Source organism: Aquila chrysaetos, chromosome 11, assembly GCF_900496995.4.
Source record: "Aquila chrysaetos chrysaetos chromosome 11, bAquChr1.4, whole genome shotgun sequence".
NCBI lineage: Eukaryota > Metazoa > Chordata > Aves > Accipitriformes > Accipitridae > Aquila > Aquila chrysaetos.
The window spans coordinates 43,327,005-43,345,421 of NC_044014.1; the positions used below are offsets into that span (position 1 = coordinate 43,327,005).

The 18,417-nt window shown below is 55.5% G+C and overlaps 2 protein-coding genes across 3 annotated transcripts in view; both read right to left on the minus strand.

Moving 5' to 3' along the window:
• Positions 1-11,694, minus strand: part of LOC115348170 (LIM homeobox transcription factor 1-alpha-like) — a 27,018-nt gene extending 15,324 nt beyond the window's left edge. The window contains exons 1-3 of the mRNA XM_030030417.1: positions 11,603-11,694; positions 11,049-11,126; positions 7,203-7,389 (exon numbers count right to left, since the gene is read on the minus strand). Of these exons, the coding sequence (XP_029886277.1) occupies positions 7,203-7,389; positions 11,049-11,106 (245 nt within the window). The 5' untranslated portion in view covers positions 11,107-11,126; positions 11,603-11,694. The remainder of the gene's footprint in view (positions 1-7,202; positions 7,390-11,048; positions 11,127-11,602) is intronic.
• Positions 11,695-13,913: 2,219 nt separating this feature from the next.
• Positions 13,914-17,285, minus strand: LOC115348172 (hepatic lectin-like). Of its 2 annotated transcripts, XM_030030420.1 has the most exons (6): positions 17,118-17,285; positions 16,053-16,160; positions 15,642-15,716; positions 15,110-15,261; positions 14,565-14,677; positions 13,914-14,273 (listed from the first exon to the last, which is right to left on the minus strand). In XM_030030420.1, the coding sequence occupies exons 1-6, from the start codon at positions 17,158-17,160 to the stop codon at positions 14,138-14,140; spliced, it is 627 nt and encodes a 208-aa protein (XP_029886280.1). In that variant the 5' UTR covers positions 17,161-17,285; the 3' UTR covers positions 13,914-14,137. The 2 variants fall into 2 exon arrangements, with proteins under 2 accessions (XP_029886280.1, XP_029886281.1); XM_030030421.2 differs by lacking the exon at positions 16,053-16,160 and having other exon boundaries at positions 17,118-17,284.
• Between the last annotated feature and the right edge of the window lie 1,132 nt (positions 17,286-18,417).

Genomic DNA, 18,417 nt, shown 5'->3' on the forward strand with positions numbered 1-18,417 from the left:
CCTGGCTTGGGGAGCTCTGCGAGCGATTCTGCAAGGCTGTGAGCACGGGGAAGTAGAGCTGTAGCACGTCTATCAGCGCCACGTTAATAAGCTCAGCCCTGAAGGGCAGGCTGTCGAACCCTCTGCTGCTCTGAGACGGCTTGCCCGCTGGACCATGTCCACCTCCCCAACCCCAGGTACCAGCATCCTCGATATCCGCTTCGTGCCCGTAAAGTCACCTGCAGCCTGAAAGGGATGAGAAACGTCTTTCACTGCAAGTGCCGAGGATCCAAAACATTTACAACTGCTCGATTGTTAAGGTACATCTGTGTCCTCTGCTTGGGGGGAGATGTTACCTTGAATTATGGTTGTTTACTTTGATATCTAAGTCTTTGGGGGTTCATATTTTCCTTTTCCTGATCAGAAGAGAAAGCAAATTCTTTTTACAGGCAGGCACAGCTGATATTAGACTATGGTCACAGGGCTCCAGGAGCTGGGTGCTTAAGAAAACTCTGGCCAGTAATAGCGTGAAAGTTGGTGACATGGGGTCCAGGAGAGGTTCAAAGCCATGGGATGCAAAACATGGAAGCAAAAAAACAGCCCAAAAGAGAAAGAGTATCTATCAAAGTAAATTACATTTAATTAAACTAGGAAAATAATGTGCCGCCCACGAAAAAAAGTTCTTCCTCCCCCATGTATTCCCCCCGTTAGAAAAACAATCCAACAGCGATGGGGAACAGACAGCACGTGGTGGCTGGTTTCTTAATCACGCTCAAGGCGCATCTGCATATTTCTTTCATTTTGCAGCGATTATAGAGTTAGTGTTTAATTTCCTGGGCCCTGTGAACAAACCAATGCAAGGGAACAGTGAGAACTGGGGTAGGAATAGCTTTGTGTAATTAACGTCATTAATCATCAGACGGGCTTCGCTCTCAGTGGGAGACAGGGCTCAACCACCCACCCAACGAGGAAGGAGGAAATATTTGGGATGGGGAAAAAAGCACGAGCTTTTGCGAATGGGTTGTTCACCGAAGCTTTGGGGGACCCGTCCTGCTCCCCGGCAGCGGTCACGCCGTGTCCAACAGAGATATAAAGCCGCAAACCCACCGGGGCTGTCCTAAAAACAGGACATCAGGGTCTTTCCCAGGTTCAAGCTGCCCAATTTCTGCACTACTGAGGTGTCCCACTGGTCCTCACCAGTGGAGCAGGGATGGCTGCAGTGACCTCCCCAGCTTGGAGGAGCAAAGGATCTCAGGATAAGAGCTGTGGATGCTCCTCGGAGGACCAGCAATGGGTGCTATCAAAGGGTGTCCGGACTCGGTCCCATCACCCAGCCCAGAGGAGCTGGAAGGAGTTGCAGTTCCTTCCCACCTCCTTCGTCCCCTCGTCTCCCATTGTGCTACTCGTGGAGGGACCCGCAGGGTCGGTTAGCCGGGCACGCGGGCTCCATTCATCACTGCCTTGTCAAGGGTGCTCATTATCTCATTTATTTGCTCACTTTTCAGAGCACCGTCACTTTTCATTACCTCCCGACAGCCTGACGGAGAGGGAGGGCCAGGAGAAGACTTGGGGGGGGGACGGACCCCGTTGCTCAGCAGAGGGACAAGCTGCCCGTGGCCGAGCGGGGCGGGAGGACGGGTCCCTGCCCGCTGCCTTCAGAGCAAGAGGATTGGGATGCCCAGCACAGCCAGGAGCGGCCACGCTTGGTAAAGCAGGGCTGGGCGGGCTTTAAGAGTAGTAGCTATCACCAGCTCTTGCAAACCGTCATGTTTTGGCGCTGTTTTGTCCTCGAGTGCCTGTTTTTTGGGTTATAAATACATCTAAAGCACCGTTTTTTGATGTCCTCATGCCTAGGAAGCGCTCTGATAATTTCTGAGCTGACTATGAATGTCCCAAGTGCAGCAAGGGGGAAGGAGAAGCTTTTGTACTTAAAAGCCAAAAAAAACACCCCACCACAAGAAAAAAAACCAAAGCAAATCCTTCCGGTTCCAACACCAATTTCATCATTTTTAGGGCCTGACTCCTGCTCCTGGAATGCAATAGGGTTTGCACACAGTGCCTGGGCTCACTCTTGTCCAACTCTTGTCCCGGCTTCTCCTACCCAGGAGATCTTTCCTCGCAGGGGAGCCCTCCCACATGGTTTTAAACATTAACCAGCTTGCTCAGAACAGTTGCCAAGGTGCTCGGTCTGGGTCAGGCCCCGATATTCAGGCAGGGAGGGTCACTGCCTCGCTCCCTGCCTCTTCCCCAGGGAGGAGCAGGGCTGCTGGCTACTCCTTGGCTGCACCGCGCTGCTTCTCTGGACGCACAACAGACTTTCGGAACCTTCTACCCTTCCTCCGCATCCCAGCCGTCACCTGAGCCCGCATCTTTAACCTGCTTACTCCACCCGATGAAAAAAGTCAGCCCCTATTTCCCATTTCTCAGGCAACTCCATTTGTATCACAGCACTCGCCTCTCTCCTGGGCTTTTCCTAATCTGCACAGCCCAGAAAATTGGCCAAAGTGGTTAAAGGTCCCAAAAGAACGATGCTGGATGTCACTCCAAGGTACCAAAATACCAATTTGGCAGCCATGCGCTCAACACCCTGGGCTCGGAGCCCAAGTTTCCTCTCTCTGCTCTCTGAACATCCCTGCTTGACACGCAGGGGTAGCTGAAGTTATCCGTGGTGGGTTTCAAAAGGCAAATGAGCTGCTCTTGGTTCAGAAGGATCTCCCTAAACCTCAGCCACCCTTTCGTGGGCTTTCAAAACCATGATGGCTAGGAATATTATCTCGGCTTTAAGTGCAGCGCTAGGTTCTGCACATCTCACCCAGCAAGGATGAGAATAGCTCCGAGAGGACCCCAAAATGGATGCAGGCAGAGCCGATGGCTGGGATGTGCTGGTCAAGCCCTCCTCAACCCTCTCGCTTCTACAACCAGGTGGAGAAACCATGGTGATTCGGGCAAAGACCGGGGACCGTGAGGGCACTCGGAGGACTCGGTCTGTGCTCAGCTGTGCCGGTCACGTGCCGGCAGCCGCTCGGCAATGGAGAAGCTGCAAGTCAGGTTCGAGCCGAGTTCACCCCGTATCTCTACAGAGGACGAGCAAATCATCTCCACATGGGCAAAAGGAGAGTGTGGAGGAGAGGGGGAAGGCTGCCAGCGCAAGGCTGCGGTTCAGATCCCTCTTGACAGCTCCCCGGCAGCCCCCACATCGCCTGTCATTCCGCAAAACAAACTTCAAAGTAAACAAGGCGCCCAGGACCCGGCCGTTGCAGCCACTCTATCATCGTTCAGGAGTATTTTTCCTTCCTCCCCCTGCTTCTCCTGAGCCATTGCATTTACACGAGCTGCCCGGAGCTGGATTTACAGGGCAGGTGCCTGAGCAAAGCACAGGAGAGCTGGCTGGGCCCCAGGCAAAAGGGGAAGAGGAGAGTTTCACAAAAGCCTTCAGATTGTGGTTTTATATGATAGGGACTGCAGAACAACATCCATCTTCAGGCTTAACATTTCATCTCTAGATCAACAGTCCGTTCCTTCCCCCACGTTCAGCTGCAGCTGCTGGCTTATCTCTCCATTAAAGCATTTTCCTCTTATTGCGCAGTTTCACATGAGAAGGAATAAATGCCAGATGGGTCTCCCCTCCAGGTCACCACGCTGCAAGCCTCGGTCTACGCCGCAGCCCAGGGCGACACTGGATTCTGCAGTCTGGGATTCATCGCTGGCCAAAACCACGAACTTTGGAAAGTCAAGGCCAAGAATGAATACTCTGGGGGACAAGATTTCCAAACAGGAGGACTGAGAGTTTGCCTCCCTGGAAATTCCCATGCTGGAAGCACAAAGGTGCTGAGCGGAGATGCCTTCAAAAGTGCCTGAAGCACCAACTTTCGAAAGCATTTAAGGAGCTGGAGGCCCTAAGGGGTGTTTTTGAAGCTGGCCGAGATACTTTGGAGCACAGAAGCGGGATGGAGCAGACCGTGCCAGGGGTCTGCAGCCCTGCAGCTGCAGCTGCCTGCAGCACGGCGCTAGGAAAAACAGCGTGGCCATGCTACCCTGCCCAAAATTCAATAGCAAAAAAGCAATGTTGGAGGCTGAGGTCTTTCCACGTGGAAATGCCGTCATTGGCCTCGGGGTCAGGCACCCGATTGCCTGGAGGAGGAGATGGTGCTCCTTACAGACTAGTTTTGCAAACGCGTTTTTATCTGGTTACTCTTAACCACAGTGGTCAAACCCACTCCAGCACCTGGCTCCTGTCTACCTGCACAGCAGCCGAAGCCAAGACCTTACGGCCGTCCACCTCCATTGCTTCAAAGCGTCCCGGGACCCTCGCCCTTTGCCGGGACGGTGTGGGTGCCGCCTTGCTCATGAAGCCTGTCCTGCCCTTCCACGTCAAGCTGTGGCTGCGCCTGCCCAGCTCCTTGTCCCTGCCTCTCCCAGCCTCCATGGGGAAGTGGGCAAGCCCTGGTATTTTTATTACCATTCCCATCACTGCCAAGCGCTTGCGTCAGTGGCCGGGAGGAGGCTGCGCTCTGCTTTATGAAGCGCAGGGAAGATAAGATTGGACCGTTAAGTCTTTAGAGGATGCTGCCAAACTTCAGGGAATTGATGGAGCATCTTCCCGGCATCCTTGGATGTCTGCGTGTCACCAGCTCTTCCCAGCGGCACCAGCCTCGGGAAGTCACAGCCAGACACGGGCTTTCTGGGCAGCAGCACTGTTTCCCCCCTAATATTTCAGTGGAATTCTTGGCACGGGAGGGATGAGCTGGGAGGGAGCGTGTGGAAGCAGTTTGTGTTGTGCCCACAGGAGATGCTTATTCGGCAGAAGAGGAGAACTGACAAAGCATCACTGTCGGCATGAGCCACCGACTGAGCCCAGACCGTCTTCTCGGTGCCTGGTGCCATGGCATTAATGGCATTGCCAGCAGCTGCAGTGACCAGCAGCGATGGCAGGGAGCTGCTGAGCTCTGAGGAGCTCCCTATCCCAGGGAGGGAGAAGCTCACGGCGTTTTCCGATGTATCTGAAGTTTGCTGGAGTGTCTCTGTGGTTATTTAGCTCTCTTGCCAGAGGCAAAAGGAAAAGCAGCAGCCTTTGAGCCATCCCCTGCCTTCGAGCCATCCCCTGCCCTGCTGCAAGGTGGACGGAGCCAGCAACCAGCGTGGAAGCAGCTCCATTTTTTTACAGCCATGATCAAAGCGCTCCGTGCTGAGAGATAACCTCCGGCAGGATCGACCCTGCCCCGGCTCTATGGAGCGATGCCACTTGCTCAGTGCATCCAGACAGGAGGCAACGGTGCTGGTTCATCATTTGCGGTCCTGCTCGGAGGGGCAGATCCTGCACTCCCTTCAGGCTCTTGAAGCTTATCTCTTGTTCCTGAGATGCTGAAGGAAAGGGGGTGGCCAGCAGACGGGCTCTTGCCGGTCCGGCTCAGAGCTGTCAGGGTCAGGGATCAGCCTTAGGGGATACGAGTGGCTTCTTGTGCCACATCACCCCCCTAAAAAATGCCACGTGGGGCTCACGGTGTCTGCCAGGGGAAGGCAGAATTGGGAACGCAAGGCTGTAATTAAAGGGCGGCCCCTTTCCCTGTCCTCCCAGACTCGTTTCCAGTGGCTGCTCTGCTTCAAAACACTTCCAGACTGCAAAAAATGGGGACGCACAGGCTCCCTGGGCTTCCCGATGCCCCTTCGAAAAGGACATCACCAGCGTTTGAAGGAAAGCAAAGGGTGAAGGCTCCAGTTTTCAATTGGAGAGGGTCAGAGTGAAGGGGAAAGGATTTGCCTGTGGCCACAGAGCCAAGCAGTGGCAGAGAGAGATTTTCCATCCCATGTTCACCTCCCAATGCTAACAGAAGCACGTGAGCGGCTTTGTTAATAAAAGTGCATTTATGACCACTAAAGGCAAAAAAACCCTTCACTGCTTTAGTGCTGGGGCAAGGTGCGACCACGCCGCCAGCTCGGGCTCTGCCAAGATTCAGGGAGGTATCTCCAGTGCTGTGGGAGATGCTGCTCTTTGAGTTTTGCAGACAAGGTTGTTTGGGATAACCCTAAAAACCTGATTTTTCCGAGGATTTCACACACACCAATGGCTATATTTTATCAAATCACGCAGCCCAGAGTGATACGCAGGGCAGCTGCTCCCCAGCTGTCCTACAGCCCCTCCAGGTACCTGCCACGCTTTCATTTTAGGGATGTCTCCTTCCATATCGCACCACCGCAAGCCAGCTTTCCACTTACAAAATGCCTTCAGCCCCTCCAGCTCCATGGGCCGCTTCCCTCTCTTCAGCTCTGTCTGGATTCACTAACGCTCAAAACACCTCATCTGATACGCAATTAAACTTACACAACAAGCAGAGGAGCGCGACAGCCCCGTCTTCTCCTGGAAGCCCTAGCGAGGTGTTCAAAAGCAAATGAAGTGGAACTAGATGATCATTGTAGGTCCCTTCCAGCTGAAATATTCTATTCTATTCTATTCTATTCTATTCTATTCTATTCTATTCTATTCTATCTATTCTGTTCCTGTTCTTGTTCCATTCTATTCCTATTCCATTCCATTCCATTCCATTCTATTCTAAATATTTGGTGGTGCTGACCCTCCTGAAGGCACAGGATTGCCACCCTGAGCAGAGCAGAGCCCAGCACCCTGCCCGTGGCAAAGACAGGCTCAGCCACGCGGCGTAACCACAGCCATGGGCTCCCTCGCACCAAAGAGCACTTGCTAGCAGCTCCCAGCATCATGGTTAGGGGACAGCGTGCCCGCTCCTGTCCTCGTCTGATCTGTTCTTCACCCCATGAGTCGGACCTTCGGTGCAAAGCAAAGCTCCTCAGGTTAAATCTGCTGGCCCGCACATCCCAGAAGGACAAGGCATGGAGCTGGGGGTTGTCATCTCCTGGGCGATTCTCATTTCTTGAAAAAGCATCCCAACAGCCAACAGCTCATCCTTTCTGCCTCTTCAACCAACAGCTCATCCCTTCTTCCTCTTCATCCCTGCCACGTCGCCACATTAAATCAAAGCTAAACACTTCTGTCCCTCTATTTGGACAGCATCGCTTTGCAGGACACCTCTGTGGTCCTTATCATCTCACCTAGTCCTCTCCAGCCTACACGACACCGACACCACGGTGCCCTTTCCCAACCCACCCTTCCAGAAGCCCACCTCCTGATTGAACCCACCCTGCCTCCGACACAATCAAAACAGAGCCGAGAGGGAAGGAAAAATCAGAGAAAATAACCGGAGGGCACTTACTTCTCGTAGTCGTGTTTGCAGTAGAGCTGCCGGTTGCGACAGTAGCAGGTCCCAGAGAGCGGCTGCAGGCAGACGGCGCATTTCACGCAGCCTTCGTGCCAGGAACGCTCGTTGACTCGCAAGAGGAACCGGTCAGAGATGGGGGTGTCGCAGCCGGCGCACACCTCCCGCATTTTGGAGTCTGAACCTGGGTAACAGGGAAAAGATGGTGTGAGAAGGAGTTTTCCCTTGCGGGGGGGGGAGGATCATGTACTGCAGTAATAGTGTCTGCTTTTTTTTGGGGGGATGCTTAGCCTCGCATAACTCCTTACAATCATCTACCATTGTTTTTTGCTTTTTGTTCTTTAAAGCCACATGGTGTTACTGTAGGAGAGGGAGAAGGGAGGCTCGGCATGGAGGTTTTTGTGACAACCTTGAAAATAAATGTCAAAGTTGGGTCTGCGAAAGCAGCAGGTTCTGGGTTTCGCTGCAGGTGGTAAATTCCTGGTGAACCCCAAGCCCGCAGCTCTGGCACTGTATAAATCACAGAGGACGTGGAGAACACACATTTAGGAACCAGAGAGCAAATGTATGTGTGTCTTGACAGGAGGCTGTGGGTGCTGAGCTTGTTGGAAACCTTGGTCCAGGTCAGAGACAGACCTGCGTCTGAATTTCGTCCAGTTTCACGCCAGATTTGGTGCTATGAGCTGCTTAAAAAGGCTCCAGAGCTTTTCAGTTTTTTTCCTCCTGAGTGTTATCAACATGTAAATCTATGGCCGCTCTTCAAACGCTTTGTCATGATAACTTCAAGGTAAAGGAGTCAGTAATAAATACATTATCTGGTGCGCTGGGTCTGGGTTGCAGGCTGAGCCAGGCAGCGGCACCCTCTCCAGTGTCCACAACCTCCACCCCACCAAGCTCTTTGGGTTTTACGAGCACTTATCTCTGTCCTCTCCAGCTTCTCAATGCTTTTATCTTCCTGTAAGCCTGTAGGTCCTGGGGTAACATGCCCAAGCCCCGTCAAAGGCTCAGAGGGATGATAGCATCCCATGGATGAAGCTTACGGCTCTTTTAAAAGGCAGCGAGCTGCCGAGGGCAACCAAGGTCTTCTGCTGCACCTTGGAGGAACGGGGGTTTGAGGGGAAACACTAAGTCCAGCCCTATTTTGGGCACCATCCCAGGGCAAGGAGTCCAAGCCAACAAGTAGCCATGGCAAACGGCAGGAGACACATTCCGGTGGAGACCCGTGTGCCTCTGCGCAAGGCTGGGAGACGCAGAGGAGCCCTGACCCAGCAGCATCTCCAGCAAAAGGGGATTTTCTGCTTCTCCAGGAACATGCAGAGACTTTCCCAGCCCTGCAGATCTTATTTCGCAGGCTCTGGGAAGCAGCCCTTACACCTGACCACGGTCCTCCACTGATCATCCTGGCCAGGACCCTGAATCAGCCCGTCAGCAACTTGATTTCTGGCTCCTTGGACTCAGCAGGCTCAAATTGGTGGTAGGGAGATGGAGGAATGGAGCATGGAGCAGGCTGGACCGCCATGGTGGAGGCAAAATGCGGGCAGTCAGAAAGTATCCACCAGCAGGAACACTTTTTCTGTCCAATTTTAGCTACAGGTGCTTTCCCAAAGTCCTGAAACCATTTGAAACCATGGCAAACGCTCTCTGCCTTGAAGGGTGCTGCTGTCATTACACCAACACAGGAGGGACTGTTTGCGGGGAGTAAATTTGGATAATTTGGGCTTTCTGTGCAGCCGAAAATGGAGGTGTCTCGTGTGAAAGCAGCTTCTGCCCCACTTCATTGCGATGCTTGGCTTTGGGTCCTGCATCTCCAGCATCCCAGTCGGCATCGCAGCCAGCTGAGCCTGCAGCCACGTGCCTGGGCAATGCTGGATGTTGCGGCAAGCCGAGTCCCGGCACAGCTCATTAATTAAATGCTGGGACCTGGAAATCGCGTGGCAGCATCAGCTGGAGGTGACCAGACCCTGAGAGCCCTCCTGCAGATTGGGATCCAGCAGATCAGAGTGGAAATGAGGATTTTTAGCCCAAGAAGAGGAAAAATGAATGTCTGCCATGCTGCTGGTGGTGTCGGAGCAGCAGCACAGGAGCTATAATGGTGCAGCTCTGTAATGCCAGGAGGGCAGCGTGGGTGGCCAAGGCAATAAACAACCACATCCCAGGGGCTGCGGGCACGTGCTGAGGTTCTCCGTGGATATTTATCCCACGTTGAGCCTCCACGTCTCACTTTTTCCTTCGTTATTAACTTCTGGAGTCAAATATTTTCACCCTTCTTGACTTTGACCCCATGGGCTGCATGTCACCGTGGGACCAGCCAAACCTCCAGTGGGTTAGAGGCATCTGGGACTGAAAAACTCCAACTCCTCTTTAACTGGGGGGAAAAAAACAGGGAATAACCTAATAGGAAATTAGTCTGAGAGCAGATAGTTAAATCGCCAGGGAGCTCCAGGAATGTGGGATCAGTCTAGAAGGGAGAGACACAAAACTTCAGCCCCAGGGATGTTTGTCCCTCCGTCTCACTCAGCGAGCAGGCAGGAGGATGCCAGGGATTCGGGGTGGTGGGAAGCAGCAGAATCCTGCCTGCTGCCTGCCCGTGTCGTGGTGCGGGATGTACGGGCAGGGCCCGGAGCAGAGGTTACTGCCCGGCAATAAGTTAGAGCTGGATCTTGCTCGGCACAAGGCCACGAACATGGTGATGCCATAACACTATGGGAGAAGAGCGAGTGATCCCGAGCTCCAGGGGGAAGAGGGGATGAGAAAAATCTAGGGAAAACTCAGCTTGCGTGAATCCCCCCGCAGCCAGTCTGGGAGAAAGGGGCAAAACTGAAAGTAAAGGAGATTTCTGCCTTACGCTGCCCTAAAGACAATCAGACTGATAAAAATGCAACAGTTTGGACCCGCAAATATGTTAACGAAGGAGAATCCCAACCCACCGTGTTGTGGCTCTCTGAGACGGGGAAAAGGGACACCGAGGGGGACACGACCGGGCGAGCCCAGCATCCATGCAGAGAGGAGGCAGCTTGGGTGCCTCATCTCGGTATTATCCCAAATTAACCCCCCCGCATCCAGGCCCTCCCAAGGCACGTGAACCCCCCACCGGGTCTCGGGGGCAGATATCCTCACTGTAATTGAAAATTCGGGTCAGCGAAGCCAGCTATCGCGCGTGGCTGGGATGATTGAGGGCCACGCGATCGCAGCCTGGCCCTGCACGGGATGCTCCCTAAAATCAGCAAAGGACCGGGATAAACCGAGGCTCCGAAGGGGCTTATCCAGGAGGTCGGGGCAGACAAGGGATGGATGCTTGTCGTGTTCCTGTCCCTTCTGGGCTCCGTGCCTTGTGCCTTGCTACACGCCGGTGCCGTCTGCCGTTACGGACAACCTCAGCCCACGGAGCCGCAGCTGCTTTGGGGTTGCAAGATGGCATTTAGCGGCTTGCCAACATCTTGCCGTGGTTTTTGCTGCCTCCAAATTGGCAAACCACAAAGCCAGGCTGAGCGAGGGGGGGGGGGGGGGGGGGGGGGTGCTCCCTCTCCCCTGGTCACCCCGACAATCCGGAGGAGGAAGGATTCTCCTTCCCGAGCGGGGAATAAACACTGCAGAGAAGCTGGGAATGCCGCTGATGCCAGATGGGATCATACGGTTGGGGGAAAACGGGCAGCGCGGGCAGGGCCGGCTGGTCCCGCTGCAACTTGGGGACACACCGAGACCCCCGGAACAGCCCAGGGAGGATGAGGATGGAACAGCCAGCCACGGATGCTGCCTGAGCAGCCCGGGCTGGGGGGGCTGAGGGTCTCCCCGGTCCCCACTCCCCGGTGCGTGGTACCCGTTCCCGGTCTCTCCGGCACTCACCGAAGCCCAGGACCGGCGTTGCCTGCTGCAGGCAGGACGGAGCCTCTTCGGTCTTCATGCCGGCGGCCAGCGTGGGGGCTGCGGGTGGGGAGGAGTGATAAGGACCGGGACCGGTGTGTCCCCCCACCCCCCCCCCCCCCCCGCTTCCCCGGTGGTTCGGAGCTTCCCGGTGCCTCCCGGTCGTTTTCTGCGCCCCGGAGCTCCGGTTAACGAACGGCAACGAAATCACGGCGGTGGCGGCGTCCACCCTCCCCGCTCCCCCCGGTCCCGTTGGGGTTAAGCCCGACCTTACCCCCGGCATCCCCGGAGCCCACACCGGAGCCCACACCGGGGGCTGCGGCCCCGGTGCTTCCCCCCCCCCCCAAAACCCCGTCCCGTCCTGTCGGGACAAGGCAGCCCGACGGGTCCCTGCGCTGCCGGTACCGGTGCCGGTGTCTCCGTTCACATCCATGAGTGTCCGTCCGTCCACCCCCCCGTTACAAGTCACCCCCACACACACCGCTCAGTTACCGGCACCTCATCCCCGCCCGCCCCGTCCATTCACGGACACTTACCGGGACAACGATACCGGTAACGATACCGGTAACGATACCGGCAGGGAGGGGAAGGGAGAGGAGCGGAACGGGACGCGATCGTGCGCGGGGCAGAGCTCGCAGCCCCCGCCCGTGTCCGCGCCCCCGCCCGTGAGCGCCGCCGCCCCCCCCCCCGCCTCCCCCGGGAGCGCGCCTGAGCCGGGAGCGCGTCGGGGGCCCCATCAAGGCGGGGGGGGGGGGACCCCCCCACACCCACCCACCCACCCACCCCCCCAGTCCCGACCCCCCACCCAACCACCCACCCCAGTCCGGACCCCCCACCCACCCCCAGACTCCGGTGCGGACCCTCCCCACCCCGGTCCGGACCCCCCCTCCCTCTCGTTTCCCCCCGCCGGTAGAGCCCGGTGCGCCCAAAAGGCGATACCGACGGCTCCCCCGGCAAAAGGGTGTCGCGACAGAGGCAGCTCTTGTCACGACAGGGGCTGTCGCAGGCACGGCGGGGGCCCCACCGTCGCGGAGGGGCTGGGGGAGGCTCCGAGCCGCCGGTCTCGTTAATGCTTCGCCGCTCACCGAAGGGCTGCCGGGCTCCGTCGCGACAGCTGTGTCGCCGACAGAGCGGGCGGAGGCTCGTCCTCCCGCCGTCGGGGCAGCCGTGGTCCGGGGTGGGGGGGTGAAGGGGGGGTCGGGGCTCCTGCCGGGTCGGTGACCGCGACCCTCCCGCGATCCACCGCGGGCATCGTCCGGGGAACCGGGGGGGGACCGGGGGGGGAACCGGGGGGGGGGGAACCGGGGAGGACCGGGGGAGACCGGGGGGAGCCGGGCCGGGGGCTGCCCGCTGCCGAGAGGGACCGAGCGACGGGGCCGGAGCTGCGGACCGGCCCCGGGCACCGGGCACCGGGCGGGACCTCGGGGCTGCAGCCGGTAGGTGGCCCGGAGGGGGGGGCGGCGGGGGCTCTGGGTGCTGCCACCCCCCTCCGGGTCCCGGTCGCGAGCTGCCCTCGGGCAGTCCCGGTACCGGGTGGCTGAGAGCGGCTCCCACTCGTTCCCTGCAGCGCACACACGCACCTTGTAGTGCGCACACGCACCTTGCAGTGTGCACACACGTGTGTGCGCACACACACACCCTGCAGTGCGCACACGCACCTTGCAGTGCGCACACACGTGTGTGCGCACACACACACCCTGCAGTGCGCACACGCACCTTGCAGTGCGCACACACGTGTGTGCGCACACGCACACCCTGCAGTGCGCACACGCACCTTGCAGTGTGCACACACGTGTGCGCACACACGCACACCCACCTTGCAGTCCACGCACACACCTTGCAGCGTGCACACACACACACACACCTTGCAGCGCGCGCACACTCACGCGCATCGCACGCACACCTTGCAGCGTGCACGCACGCCCGCGTGCACACCCATGCCCTGCAGTGCGCGCACACGCCTGGTCGTGCACCCACACGCGTGTGCACACCCGCTCCCCGCAACGCTCGCGCACGCGCGTGCACACCCACCCGCTGACACCGTGCAAGAAGAGGGTGCCATCAGCGCCTCGTCGCACCGGGGGTGAGCGGTGGGAGCAGCCTCCTGCCTGCAACCGGGGTGGGAGCTCGAAGTTTCCCAATCTGGCCCCAAATGAGCTTTTTTTTGATGGAAAATATGGGAGGGAGCCCGATCCCTGCCGAGTCCCAGGGCCCAAGGACCCCGTCGGTGACCGAAGTGACGCAGAGCTGAACCATGATCGAGTTTCGTGTTATAACAAACAAGTACCAGGCAATTTTATCATGTGGAATCCAAATTGAAACAGCAAGAAAAAAAAAAAAAAGGAAAAGTTATGAAAATGATGGGTTTTTCCCTCAGTAGGAAAACCAAACCTCATTTCCACCTCTGAAACCGTGTTTACTGGTGTTCCAGGGTTGCTTGACCCAGATCCTCTGCTCGGTGGCCGGGACCCGAGCCGGGGGGAGTGGGTACAGGCAGCCCCGACTGCAGGCAGGTGCCAGCAGGCAGCGGGGCTGCTCTTAGAGATGCCGACCCATCGGTAGCACCAAACCCTTTTAGGAGCAGGAAGGCTCACGGCCGAGGCACCAAATCCTTTCGGACGCGGCTCAGCTCTGCTCTAGTCCATCCAAACCTCGCCTCCCTGATGCTACTGTGGGAGATGCCCCCGTCCCACTCCTGGGATGCTGAGTTGGGTCGCAAATCCCATATTCTGTCCCATTTATCGCCAGCCTGCTCCCAGCATTGCTGCTGACCTGCACGCCGTCCATCTGCAGCCCCAGCTCACCCCCCACCCCTTCACATGCACGCCTAGAAAGAGAGAAGCTTCGTTAACCAGAGCAATAATTGTCCTTTATTAGGCTGAGCTCCCCACGGAGAACCCAGATTCCTGCGCATATTGCTTAGGACCATCAAAATGCATCCCCGCTCTTCCTCGGGACAGCCCGGTGGAGAGGAAGAGCGGGGAGCAGGCACTCGGATAGTATAAGTTAAGAAGAAAAAGGAACATTCGTGGTGCCAGAGCATCAGCCGTTGCCTCCACACGTGGTTTTGCTCAGTTGGGCAGAGGCTTTTCGCAGATGTAGTAGCACTCATAGGTGCAGTAGACATCGTTCCACTTCCCAGAGATCCAGACGTGGGCACAGTCTTCGTTGTTGTTGCTGTTGTTGGGCTCGCCCTCCTTCCAAAATCTGGGCAGAGAAGGATCAAACTGAGAGAGGGCAGCAGGGGCAGGCAGCTGAGCGGAGCAGCTTTCCCTGGGGCTGGGAGAAGGGCAGGGACTAGCTAAATCTGTCCAGTTTCAGATGGTTTTAGATGCTAATTCTTGCCTCTGCTGCTGTGTTAGACCTCATGTGAGCGCCCATCCCAGGGCAGGGTGAAGAAAAACCGGTCTGCTGGCTGAAACAGGGGTGTGCGGGCAGGGAAGCTGCCTGCTGTTTTGGGGTGCCGGGCACAAAACCGCAGGGCAGGCCAGCACTCACGTGAACGTGGTTTTATAGTCGGTCCCGTCGATCCATTCCCATTCCCCTTCCGAATTCTCGTCCGTGAGCCCGATCCAGAAACGTTCATTCCTTGTCCTGAACATGACAAAATTCTGCAGCGGGGAGAGGGATCAGGAGGGAAAAGCACCAGGAAACGGTTCCTCGAGCCGGCAAGCTCGGAGCAACCTCAGCTCCGCGTTTGCACCGTGGAGGAGCCGGAGAGGTACGACTCTGCGCTTGGCTATTGATTTACAAGGTGGAGGTGCAGGATAGGTGCCGGTGCTGCGTCTAAGCATCCCGTACATATAGAAGGGAAGCGCTGGATGCAGGCAGCGGGCAGGCAGAGCAGGTTCTGCCTGCTCTCTGCTGGTTGATGCAAAGGATAACAGCACCAGCTCTCAGCTGCCCAGCGAGGTTGGGGCGTGCAGGATGGCAGCAGGGAACCAGGGAGGTACTGGGGGGGCGGGAGGGGTCTGCAGAAACCTGGGACTATGGGCAGGATTTGGGCAAGCCTGGGCTTTCCTGCCTCAAGCGGAGGTCTTTACCTGCTTGGCGTAGCTGTTAATGATAACCAACTGCGAGTGCATCTCTTCGCACTGAGCCTTTGCCTTGTACCAGCTCATTCTGGTTAGGGAGAAGTAGTAACATTTTCCATTAAAGTATTCCCATTCCCTGGAGCCGGGTCCGCAGGGAAACACTGGTGAAAGAAGGATGGCGGGGGGGAAGTCAGGCAGTTGAGCCGGTCTTCGCCGGGCTCGTCCCAGCAAGGGGGTTTTCCCAGCAGCACCCCAGTGCCAAACTGGTACGGGCACAACGGCACGGCCCCGAAGCTTGCTGTATATTGGATTGCCGCGAAGGTGGCAACTAGCACCCAAAAAGGCCTTTATTACAGGGGAAAAATTGTTCTTTCTAAAATATAAAAGTGTTTGCTGCTGGCAGAGCAGCAAACCCAGAAGGGGACGGATGCCCTGCACTGCCTTAGCGAAGCGATCCAGAGCAGGAACACTTTGGGGACAATTTAGGGAAACTTCAGAGGGGGAGAAAAGCTGGTGGGTTTGGGCAGCAGCCAGGACTTACGGAGAAAATCCCTGTCAGAAAAATTCTGTTTCCGTTCCGGCTGCACCTCGTTGAGTTTAGAAGAAATGGCTGAAACTATTAGAGAGAGAGACGGAGAGATGGTGGGTTATCAGTTGTGTTGCTATCCAGGAGCTGACTGCCTGCAAGGCTAAAGACATGTTTTAATTTTCCAGCAGCCTACGGGGCAAAGAAATCCCAGGAAATTTAAAATATTGGCTTATAGCTTGGATTAGCCAGAGACGGTGGCGTGGACATCAGGGGTCACTACGTGGGACAGTCCGGGAGCTCCTCTGGTCACTCTGTCCTGTGAAATTAGGAACTACAGACTCTAAGCGCATGAGTGTGCACTTAGACCTCAGGTATCTCTCGGTCCTACCTGCCTAATTAATTAGTTCAAAGATGTCCCAGTACCTCTAGAGAGCGACACAGCAAACAGGGTGATGATCAGCACAAAGAAGAGGCCCAGTAGCAAGTATACCGTGAAAAAAGATCTCAGCCTCAGCTGGAAGAAGTTTCTGTCTTTAAAACAAAACAAAAGAGATGTAAAAATATTCCCCTCGGATCACCGGGACTTTTTCATAGCTTTTCTGGTTCCATTTATAGAAGGGTTAATAAATAGCCCGGAATAGTTAACTATTTGCTACAGAAGCCAAAATTTTGGTGATAATTCCTGTTCCGACCCACCTGGGGGGCTGAAAGGACCCCAAAAGTGATGGCTGTCACACAGTGCATTGTGTTAGCACTGGAGTGGCCTTGCTAAAGGTCAGGGCAGGTGATCTCAGGTACCACATAAGCAAAATAAAAAGAAATTACAAGCTTACACCATGTATTTTGGGCTGCGACATGTTTCTAGACCCTCCTGGCTGTCTAGTAACCCTTTTCCAAAGGGCAACTGTTCCCCAAGTGACAGTCCGTGGTCTGGGGGGGCTCTTTGCTGTCCCTAGTTGGCATCGGGTGGCCTTTTCGGAGGAGTTCAACCTTAGAAACGCCCTTGGGTTCCAAGATTCAACTTTGGGAGGTTTGCAAGGGTGCTGGGCCACTCAGTTTGGGGAGCTCGACTTAGGAAAGCTCCAGGAAAAGCCAAATTTTGCACTGGTCCAGGACGCTTCCAAGGCTGAACCCTCTCAGGTGTTGTTGGTTGGGCACCACCACCTTCACACCACCAAGAGATCTTCATCTCAGGGACGGCCCACACCTGCAGCAATGTCCCTTTCCCTCATCTTCCTCCCGAACCGCCATCCCAGGGACAAGCTCGTCAGGGTGGGGGTCCCCATCCCAACCAATCAACCCCGTTAGAGCTGATGAGCCAAGTTGCCTAAGCAGAGGAGGAAGGAGGGCACGGAGCTTCCTCTCCCTCCAAACCCACGCACGTTGGTGAAGAAAGACCACGCTACGAGATATGGTCTCGTTACCCTCTTTGCTCGCACCCAGCTCCTCGAGGTGGTGGGTTGAAGGGCTGGCGTAGCTGAATTTTACCTTTAAAAACGCGCAGATCATCGTGAAGGTGTTCCTCGTCCATCCTGGTAAGCTGTGGCTGGGAGGGGAGGGGGGGAATGAAGCTCGGGACCAAGGAAGCAGAAGCTTTTTCACCAGGCTTTCTGGAGTAGAGAACCTGCAATACTTCCAGGGATGTTCAGTCCAATGGTTGTAATTTAACCTTCCAGGCTGCGTCCGATCTGTTTGTCCTCTCAAAATAGCAGCTTGGATTGTGTCCACTTCCAATAATTCAGCTGTCTGGAGGTTTTTCCTCCAGCCAAGCTGGGTGCCCTTTTTATTTGTAACTCTCTGCATCCCTTTGGAGTTAAAAAAAGGGGAAATTCTCAAGTTTCTGAAGGCGTTTCCTCCAAGCGTAAGTGAATGAACAGACTGCTTTGGAAACAAGCGGGTCTGGAAAATAGAAAATGGTCTTTGGTTTAGAAACTAAAGCTGAAGGCACAAGCAATGCCCCAACAGATGCCCTCGCCTGAGAAAATAAAACTGATTTGGGTCTGATAAAGCAGCTGGATGAATGTGCCGTATAAATCTATGTGTGATGGGAGCAGCTTGCTCCTCGCAGCCCTGAGAGGACACGGAGAGCTGTTTCATGCGCTGGCTTCGCCGAGGATTTAGCTGACTCTCTGTTAAGTCTTTTATTCTGTATTTTTAAAACAGTTGGGCATTGTGCATAAAGACAGCTGTTAAGGTGGGGTTGGGGGAAGAACTGTTCAAGTTAAAGGTTGGCGAAAGATGAAATGGAGATAAACAGTAGAAACCCCCTGAATTTGGAAATTAGAAGCAGTAAGGGTCTAGAACAGCCCTCCAAGAGCTTCAGTACATGTGCAAGGAGGCCGAGCTGCTCTTCTACTGGGGCAGAAACAGAACTGATGATTCAAAAAGACCCTTTCAGTCCTTTATTCCTATAATTTGCCTGTGGTCATCTGATATTTACAGCTCCCCTCCCGCTTCCAAACCTGAAAAGCCCGCTTTGCGCCACATAAACTTGTAATTGCTGTTCCGTGCTATTCCATGTTTAGCAATTATGCGCTCTGCGGAGATGATGGAAAACTGGCAAGTTGGGACCATCGGATATTAAATTACGTTGTTCAGAGCGCTGTGCCGTCAGGCTTGCAAACATCCCACTGCAAACATTGAGAGAACATTTAGGTTCTCGCCGCATCAAGCTGTGCCTTGAGTGACTGACGGATTTTTTACTGGTTTTAATTTTCCCTTTTGCTGTTTTACCTTCGTGCTCCAAGCCCAGAGAGGGCTGGGACAGAGAGTGCTTGAAGTTTTAATA